This window comes from Ictidomys tridecemlineatus, chromosome 15 (genome assembly GCF_052094955.1).
Source record: "Ictidomys tridecemlineatus isolate mIctTri1 chromosome 15, mIctTri1.hap1, whole genome shotgun sequence".
Classification (NCBI taxonomy): domain Eukaryota; kingdom Metazoa; phylum Chordata; class Mammalia; order Rodentia; family Sciuridae; genus Ictidomys; species Ictidomys tridecemlineatus.
Window position 1 is genome coordinate 6,006,734 of NC_135491.1, and position 9,549 is coordinate 6,016,282.

Genomic DNA, 9,549 nt, shown 5'->3' on the forward strand with positions numbered 1-9,549 from the left:
AATAACAGCTGGACAGAGACAGATGGGTGAACGCCAGGTCCACGTGGAGGACAGGCCGCCGGGCTCAAGACACCTGGTTCGGAGGGAGGAGGTGCCAGAAGCGGGGACACCAGGGTCTCGGGTATGAGGGGGCTGGGTGCCCTGAATCCTAAGTCCGGGAGCAGAGGAACCCCGCCCCGGGTTCTCGGTCCCGAAGAAGGAAAGAGGAGGCGGAGGAGGGCCGGGATGCCTGGGTCCTGGGAGGAGGCAAGGGAGGGGCGAGGGTCCTAGGTGGGTGAGGCCGGGAGGCAGAGGCTGGCGTGGGGGTTGGGGAGACTCTAGAAAGCCATTCTTAGTATCTGCAAGTCAGGAGTTTTCGGGAAACCAGAGCCGGGAGGGAGGGTCCGGTTTCCCAGCGTAGGCAGGACAACTGTCGGGGGGAGGAGGTCTCTGTGACCCCAGGGAGCGCACTGGGGCTCTGGGACTCCGGCGTCCCGCTCCGCGGGCGTGGGCAGATCCAAAGGCCTGTGCCCCCGGCCACCTGGGGCTCTGGACTGGCCGCCGCGCCCCTTGGGACGGCTGCCGCGACTGTTCCCGGAGCGAGCGAGGCGGGCACCGGACGCAGGGGAAGGGTGGTGTCCCCATGGGGGAGGGAGGGGAGCTGGGAAGGCCCTGGAGGGCTGCCGGGATGTTGGTGCCCTTCCCAGCAGGGGGACCTGCGGCTTTCCGAAGTGGGGTGGCGGGTGGCGGTGGGGCTGGAGGGGAAGGGGCGGGCCCCGGGGCGGGGCGGGACTTGGGGAAACCAGGTGTTGGGGGGCGCTCTGGGTGGGCATGGGAGGGAGGGGCAGGGTGTGAGGGACAGGGGTAGGGCGGGCCACCGAGAAGTGACGCTGCGTGAGGTACCCCGTAGGACTGAAGCCCCTCCCCCTTTTCTTCCTACGCGTCTCCCACCCCCCCACCCCCGCTTTTTTCAAAATCCCCTAAGAATTGAAAACTTCCCTGCCCCGGGGAGCGCCAGTCCAACCAGGAGGCAGCCTCCGTGTGACGCCTCGGGCTGCCAGGCAGACTGCCTCGCCTCTCCAGGACCCAGCAGTTTCACAGGGCCTGGTGACAAAGAGGGACTCTAACAACTGGAGCTTCGCGTCCACCACCGCCAGCCCCGGGGCTCAATTCAGAGAGAGAGACAGAGACCTAGAAAGAGGGAGATAGAGACCTAGACGGAAGAGAAAGAGAGGAGGCGGTGGGGCAGAACTCTAATTGGCTGGAAGAAAGGGAAACACAAAAATTAAACGGAACCCCCAATGTCTGCACATCTACATCCTCATTTTGTCATTCAAGGCTCAGCCAGGTCTGGCCGTCATTGTTGCTTTGATTTCCTCTTTTATCTCCCCCTTCTCTGTTGCTCTCCTGATGTTTGAGCGACAGCCAGCCCCACTGCATCAGGAGGTTGCAAAGAGTCCCAGGACATCCCTCCACTTTGACTCCTTTTGCTTTATTTTTATTCCACGTTTAGGGTGATGATGATAGCTTTTGTATAAAGTACCTTCTTTGCAGGAAGAAGCCCCAGGGAGGATTAGCACCAACGCTGAGTGCTGGGTATGCCAACATGGACCTTCTCTGGGTCCTTAAGACTTCTCCTCCTCCTCCCATCCTCCTTGGGGGTGGATTTCAGGAGATGTGTTGAAGTTCAAGGGGGCTGACAGGTGGTTTTGTTTTTGTTTTTGTGCTGGGATGGAACCCACGGCCTCATCCGGGCAAGTGCTCTGCCACAGAGCTAGATCCTCAGACCCTTTTATTATTTTGAGGCAGGATCTCACTAAGTTGCCCAGCCTGGCCTTGAACTTGCAATTCTCCTGCCACAGCCTCCCCAGTAACTTGGATTACAGGTGTGCACCACCCTGACCAGCTTGCAAGGATTTTTTTTTTTTTGAGATCCTCCTCCTTTCCCCCACTTTTCAGAGGGACAAACTGAGACTTCACTTGCTTAGCCCACCCAGCCTCAAGGCTCTGGACCTTTGACTCCCGTGGTTCCCAAGTGACAGCTCCCACACAGGCAGGCTCCGGCTCCTGCTGGGTTTGCACAGGGTAGAAACTCAATAGTTGGGACCAAGGAAGTGCAAGAATAGATGATGCGTTATGAGGAGGCCACTCTCCTGCTGCAACCTCTCCACATCAAAAAGCTGGCTCACTGTCACCAGATCGTCCAAAGATTTAAGCGAAGCCAGAAATCTGGACCATGAAACATCTCCCTATTTCAAAGGTTGGCTGTTAATTCAGGTTCTTCCCCTCAAAACGCTTCAGTGAACTAAAGAAAACACCACCAGGGACCTAGTTTGCCTGGGTGGGGGTGGGGATTCACCAGCTTGAGACCTCTCACTAGAACTGCCATGGGAGGGGAGGCTGCCCAACACACAGAAATCCCCGTGGTGGCAGAAGGGTGCTCACAGGGGCCTACAAAGGGCACCCCAGGAAGGTCCAGAAATCTCAGACCTCTTTGGGACTTCTAAGGGATCCCCTGGGGGGGGGGTCTCAGATGTGACTGGAGGATCCCAGATATGACAAGAGGGGCTCAAACTAAGTGCTACTGAACCCCTACCCCGACCCTAGACCTAACAAGTCATTTCAGACATAACCAAAGGATCACAAAGGGGCTCTAGATGTGATTAGAGAGTTCCAGACTCCCCCACCCCCAAAAGTGACAGCAGAGTGATTCCATAGAACAGGGAATCTCAAAGATGGCAAAGGGATCTAGGGGTACAGAGTGACAAGAACCATAGATGGACAGAGATCTGGGAAGATAAAGGGTTCCACAGAGGGCTCCAGACATAACCAGGGGACCTCAGATCTGACAAGAGGGATCCAGACTTGAGAAGGGGATCCCAAAGGGACCCCACGCCCCACCCCAGGGTTTAAGGTTTCTGGCAGTGCCCCCTCCTGGTGTGATGATCTGATGAGATTGAAGGTTCACAGACACACAAGGGGCTTCAAAGAGGTGACTGGCCTGGATGGGGGGACCTCAGACATAAGGGGATCCCCCAGAAGTTCTTGGAATTCTGGACACACTGCCCATGCCCCACCCCCCTGCCCGCCACACACAATACAGTGGTCCATAGGTCCTGTGACTCAAAACATGACGATCCTGGGGATCCTGTACATGACAAAAGAGTCCCAGAAACACACTGGGGAGTCCTAGAGGGGCCCTGGGCAGGGCTTAGGGATTGTGGCAGCCCCCACCCCAAATGTGGGGATCCTATGTCCTAGAGTGCCATGTCGCCAAGGTGACCCAGGGACTCTGGAGGGGTCCTGGCTGGGCCATGAGGTCCCCAAGCGGCTCCACGGGCGAGGCTCGGTGCGCTCAGGCCCGGCGGGCGGCGGGCAGCAGCGCGCTATCGAACTGGTAGGTGAGCTTGCGCTTGACCTTGCGGATCTCGCCGGTCTTGGCGTAGTTGCGGAGGGCGCGCGCCAGCTTCTGGTAAGTCATGCGCTTGCGGTTGCCCTTCTGCTGGCCCCAGCGGCGCGCCAGGAGCTCCTTGTGCTTCGAGGAGAACTGGAAAACGCCGGCGCCCGGCTCCACCCACCACACGCACTCGCGCATGTCCCCGCGCGTCAGCAGCCCCAGCAGGAACTGGTACAGGCGCAGCTTCTTGCGGGCCCCTGCAGCAGCGTGGGACACGCGTCAGCGGACGTCCCTCCGGTCCCGCCCGCTTCCGCCCCAGCCTCTGGGTCCGCAGCAGAGGCCGGGAGTCGGCCGTTGGGTGCACCTGTCTCTGCCCACCTGCGATCCAGCAACCCCCTCCTGAAGCCATTAGCTCCGGAATCCCGTCCCTCTGCCCTGCTTCAGCCTTAAGGATTTGTCTGCCCTGTTCCCTGCTCTGCCTGCGGGCACTCGTTTGGTCTTGTTTATGTTCTGGGGATGGAACGGGCCGGGCGTTGCGCGGTGGGGGCTGAGCTACGCGCCCGCACAGCACAGGGCGTGGTATTGACTGCGCTCCTATGGGACCGACTGGGGGGCGCTCTGGAGTCAGGACTGGGGGGCGCTCTGGAGTCAGCTTGGACCCCAAGGCCAATTCTCCAGCTCCTGGTCTTGAGGCCTCTCTGCCCCAGGCAAGGTGGGTCCTGGGAGAGCCCAGGGCATAGGATTCCTGGGCTCCTACAAGCAGCAACGGCCCCACAAAACTGGTGACTTCAAAATGGGGCACGCCCACCTGCCCTGTCTCAGCAGTGTGATGGGGGGGGGGGCGGTGTGACAACCTCTCTGAGCTGGAGTCTGCTCAGTCGAAAGCGGGCTCCCGTGCGGGCGTATTTTACTGTTATAAATTTCGAGAGAGCTTTTCACTCCAGGTGTCTCACTGGGCACTTTCCAAATGTGAGGTCATTTCGTTTTCATCACAGCCCACAAGACAGGGGTGAGGACAGCGACGCCCAGTTCACAGATGGGAAACAGGCCCACTGGCAAACACAATCCGTGGCCAACTTCCCAGCTGGGTGTGAGATATAGACTGTGGGCAGCAGCAAGGGTTAACAAATTAGGGGTAGGTCCTGGAATTTCTTTTGCGGCTCTTGCCTTGGTAATGATGGTGAAGATATGGACATACTGGGCACTCACTGTGCCACACAGTGCTATCCCTTCTGCACCTACAAACCCATTTAGTCCTCCCTACAGCCTCGTGGGGGGTACTCACTATCACTCAAAGTCACTCAAAGTTATTCCCTCTGTGCAGACTGGAAACCAAGGCACAGAGAGGTGGAGGTGCTTGCCCAAGGTCACACAGCCAGCAGGTGGCATGGATCTGGAACCTACTCTCAGAGGTGCAGAATACAGTAGGAGAAGCCATGATTCCTTCAGACCCTCCCTCTGTCTCTATTGGGCATTTCCTCCACCTCCCCACTCCCACGTACCTGCCTCGGATCCCCTCCCTTCAGGGCCAGTCATGAGGGCCTCGTCCGACTCGCTGTCTGAGACTTCAAGGGCAGGACTGTCCAGCAGCAGGTCTTCCTCCTCTGACAGCACAGGGCTGGGGTACGGGGCACACATCAGGGGGCCCAGAGTCTGTGGAAGGCCAGTGTCACCTGCATATCCAGGGACCCTCTCTCCCTCCCTCTCCTCCCTCTCCCTTCTCTGTGGCCCTCTTTGCTCTGTCTCCATTTTATTTTTAGTTTGGATGCTGGCCTTGGATCATATCTCCATGTCCAGGCCAGGGGACACCTGAGCTGCCTCCATTAAAGCCTGGCCAGCACACAGGGCCCGTCTGGGCAGCCCCTTGGTGCACTGGAACAGGGACAGCTCTTGCCCTGGGGCACTGAAGGAACAAGAAGGTTGCTGTGTGCCCAGGTTTGGCTGAGCACAGAGCCGGGCCCCTCGGATACCTGCACTAGATGATGGCTTTGGTTTTCATTGTCCCCTGCCCCTCACCTGGCTGGTGAAGTCCTCGCTGGGGTATGCTGGGAGGCTGGGCCCAGAGGCCTCCAGGCTGGGAGCTGGGTCCAGATTCCCTGCAGGACTGTAGGCTGAGGGTCCATAGCAGAGCTGGGCAGCTGAGGGGTGACCATAGGTGGCCATTGCTGGGTCAAAGCCTTCATAGGAGGTGGCTGGGACAGGGGGGGCCTCGGCCCAGCCCCACAGAGAGTCTGGGAGAAAGCACTGAGTCAGAAGCCAGGAGGTCTGAGGAGGCCCCCTCCCACTCAGTGTCCCCAGCACAGAGGGACTATTGTGGGCTGTGCAAATCTCTGACCCCAGGATTTGCATGGAGGAGTGATGTGGGGGAGAGGAAGGGGAGGCAGTCTGGAAGCCTGGGCCACCCTTCTACCATGCCACATGAGACCTCCCTTGAGCCTCAGCTTCCCCATCTGTGAAATGGGCCCAAGGCCCAGGTGGGGAGGGGTCTGGGCCAGCGCCACTCACCAGAAGCCCCCTCCGAGTCAGGGTAGCTGGAATGCTTGCAGCTGTCCAGGTCGTAGAAGACGCCATCTGGGTACTGCTAGGGTGGGGGGAGAGGATCAACCTGGGGTTCAGGGAGCCCCATCTCCACCCTGGACCCCAGGGGAGACTGACAGAGCCAGAGGAAGAGGAGAGGCTGGTGAGGGCAGAGACTGATAGGCACAGAGACACAGAGACCAGGTACCACAGTCAGGCAGGGAGAGGCAGGAGCGGAGAGAGACAGGCACACTGTGAGCAGGACACACAGCAGTCGCCCCCAGCACAGATGTGGCTCCTGAGGACCTGGCAGCCGGTCTACGTGCCCTCAGTATAACAGGGTGTTGAGGAGGTGTGGCAGAGGTGGGGGCTCCACACTTCCTTAAACCATCTCTGTGTTGCTCTGGGTTGTTCCAAGAGTCATGTGTTGCATTAGCCTTAGAAATCTAGTGGACACTAAAGCTAGCATCAATATCCACCATCCCTGTGACCTTGCAGCCCCCGTAAGCCCAGGACAGCTGAAAATCTTGCCCACAGAAGAGCCTCAGTCAGGAATAATCAGAGCAGTTTTGTTAAGAGCCTCAGACCGGAAGCAGGGTCCCCAGCAGGATGAATGAACAAGCTGTGGCATAGCTGACTAGAGTACTACACAGCAAGGAAAAAGAACAGCCACATTTAATGTAGAGGGAAGAGAGTCAGGTCCCCAACAGGACCTGCTGCATGAGTCATTTCATATAAAGTTCAAAAACAGAAAAAACAGGGCTGGGGATGTGGCTCAAGCGGTAGCGCGCTCGCCTGGCATGCGTGCGGCCCGGGTTCGATCCTCAGCACCACATACAAACAAAGATGTTGTGTCCACCGAAAACTAAAAATAAATAAATATTTTAAAAAACTCTCTCTCTCTCTTAAAAAAAAAAAAGAAAGAAAAGAAAAAAGAAAAAAAAAACAGGCAAAACAATCGATGATGCCAGGCAGGTATTTCCTGGGAAGGGACATGAGGGAATGCTCTATTCTGGAATAATGGGAATGTTCTGGATCTGCATCTGGTCAATGGTGGCACAGGTGTGCGCACAATGTGAAAACTCATGGACATACACAAACGTGGACAGTCAGCTGACCTGTAACTTATATTCAATTGGAAAAAAAAAAAAAAAACTCGAGGCTGGGAAGGGATCCAGAAGTAGTTTTCTTTCAACCACATCAGGAAGGTTTTCTCTCTTGGACTGAATTGTGGCTCCTGGGAAGTTGGGTATAGTATTTTCTGTGTTTGAAGAATTATGGAATGAAGGAAAAAAGTTTAAAAGCCAGGTGTGGTGGTGTACATCTATAATCCCAGCTACTTTGGAGGCTGAGGCAGGAAGACTTCTAGTTCTGGGCCAGCCTCAGCAACTTAGGCAGACCCCATCTCAAAATCAAAATTAAAAAGGACTGTTGGGCACAGTGGCCCACACCTGTAATCCCAGTGACTCAGGAGGCTGAGGCAGGAGGATCATGAGTTCAAAGCCAGCCTCAGCAAAAGCAAGGCACTAAGCAGCTCAGTGAGACCCTGTCTCTAAATAAAATACAAAATAGGGCCGGGGATGGGGCTCAGTGGCCGAGTGCCCCTGAGTTCAATCCCCAGTACCCCCTACCCCCAAAAAAGGACTGAGGCTCAGTGATAGAGCACCATGGGTTCAGTCTCCAGTACTAGGAGTAGGGAGTGGGGAAGAGGAATGAATACACTTGCCAAGTGTGGGACAGACAGACACTCAAGTCCCAGGGTGGTCTCAGAGCTTGCAAAAGGGATAGAGACATCAGAAATGGGTCTGGGATGGGAACAGGGTGGGAGGATAACAAGGGGGAGTTCAGAAAGACAAAGAGAGAAGAAGGCACTGAAGGGGAAACTGAGGCAGAGAGATGACCTGAGGGGGTCATGGAGGGCCATAGGCCCCACCCCGGGGGACCCAACTTACCAGACAGCTGAAGTGTGGCCCATCGAGCCTGGCAGGGGAGAGACACAGGGGCATGTCAGAGCCACCCTCAGCCACCTGAGTCTCCAAGTGGTTGGGGCTGATGGGGGAGGAGGCAGCAGCTGTGCCACTGCAGCTCTGAAGTCTGCTGGGTGTCCCTGGGTGAGACCAGCCCCGCCACATTCACCCCCCACTCCCCCACCAGGACAGGAAGTGGGGGGGCCAGGCAAATGTCCCCCCTCCCCAGAATTTGCATAGACAAAAGCTGCAGGGGGGCAGGGAAAGTGAAGAAGAGAAAGTCCCAGGAGAGGAGAGGAGGTTGGGCACCGGCAGGTGGGGGTGGCCAGGGCCTTAGTGGGCAAGTCTGGCAAATGGGTCCGACTTGGACCAGGGAGAAATGTCTGGGCAGAGGGAGGGAGAGGGAACCAGGTGAGGGGGAGGGGAAGTGGGAAGAGGAGGAAGGCATGGAAAGAGACTCCTGCACAGGGACAAGATATTTCTTGGCCCCAGGAATGTAGATAGGGTGGTGGGGACCGACCAAAGGAGAGAAGGGGGGGGGGAACCAGAACTGAAGGGAGGAAACAAGAGGAAGCAAGAGGCGCAGAGCAGAGCCCGAGAAACAGAACAGATACGGCAGGGAGGCCCGGAGGCAGACACAGGGCCACCTGGGAGAGGACATGGCCGGAGAGGAGAGCAGCAAGTGTCCTCAGATGCCACTTCTGGGGACCTGGAGAAGCAGGCTTGGGAAGAAGGGAGGGAAGTCTGTGGACCCCGGTTCCATCCACCTGCTCCTGGGCGGGGCAGGCGTCCATGAGGATGAGGCCTGGAGGAGAGGCCCAGGGGATGGCGCAGGATGGGGGTCCCAATGTGGGCTTAGGGGCACCCACTTACTGTGCAGCCTCCAGGGCGAGCATGTTGGTGCCGGGCAGCTGGACTTGCTGTGGGCGGCAGCTGCCACCCCTATATATACCTTGGCCCAGCCCCCAGGGGAGGGGCGGAGCACTGGGCACGCCCCAAAAATCCCCTTGGGGAGGGGTCAGGGGAAGGGGCTGGATTGCACAATGCATTTGGTCATGTGGTGGGAAGGGCAGACCCACAGGCCTCTGGATTTGGGGATCCCCATTTTGGGGGGCTGGCTCTGGTGGTAGAGATGGGATAACTGGATTTGGTGGGGTGATGGAAAAAGGAACAGATGTGGCTGTGGTCAGTGGAGAGATCAGGACAGGGGGCTGTGGACCGTGGTGGAGTCAAATCTCAGGAGCATTGTGCCAGGGGCCAGCCACCACAGGATAGGGTGACAAGAGGCAGCTGGAGCAGGACAGCACAAGCACCAGGGGCTGTGGAGACAGCTCTGAGGGCACAGGGGATCTCACAGACACTGCCTAGGGGGACTCAAGCTGGAACCGACCATTAGGACCCCACAGTGGAAACATCTGTGGGTGTGACATGGCAGGGGTGTCCCCTTGGTGGAGCCAGGGAGTGGAACCCTCTTGTCAGGGGCTGCCCCAGGGACCGGAGGAAACAGGTCAGCACCTGGCAGGAGGGGTGGCCACCCAGCCCCCAGGGAGGGGCAGGCTGGGGCCAGACCTGGCCCCCTGAGCAGAGAGCCTGGCAGAGATGCCCACCCAGAGGCGGAGGGGCACCGGAGGCAGGTGGGGCCCCACAGGCCTGGCAGTGGGAATGGGTGGACCCTCAGGGTCTCACCTG

The 9,549-nt window shown here is 57.9% G+C and overlaps 1 protein-coding gene and 1 long non-coding RNA gene across 3 annotated transcripts; one reads left to right on the forward strand and one right to left on the reverse strand.

The window, feature by feature from the left end:
- The first annotated feature begins 1 nt into the window (after nucleotide 1).
- On the forward strand, nucleotides 2-4,664 carry LOC144370708 (uncharacterized). The gene is made up of 2 exons (XR_013430621.1): nucleotides 2-121; nucleotides 965-4,664. It is a non-coding gene; the product is annotated as an uncharacterized LOC144370708 (long non-coding RNA).
- On the reverse strand, nucleotides 1,456-9,063 carry Spib (Spi-B transcription factor). Of its 2 annotated transcripts, none has more exons than XM_078031551.1 (6): nucleotides 8,734-9,063; nucleotides 7,846-7,873; nucleotides 5,882-5,954; nucleotides 5,393-5,607; nucleotides 4,879-5,029; nucleotides 1,456-3,633 (listed from the first exon to the last, which is right to left on the reverse strand). In XM_078031551.1, exons 1-6 carry the CDS (start codon nucleotides 8,907-8,909, stop codon nucleotides 3,335-3,337), a joined length of 942 nt encoding a protein of 313 aa, XP_077887677.1. In that variant the 5' UTR covers nucleotides 8,910-9,063; the 3' UTR covers nucleotides 1,456-3,334. The 2 variants fall into 2 exon arrangements, with proteins under 2 accessions (XP_077887677.1, XP_040135317.2); XM_040279383.2 differs by having other exon boundaries at nucleotides 5,882-5,957; nucleotides 8,734-9,062.
- Between the last annotated feature and the right edge of the window lie 486 nt (nucleotides 9,064-9,549).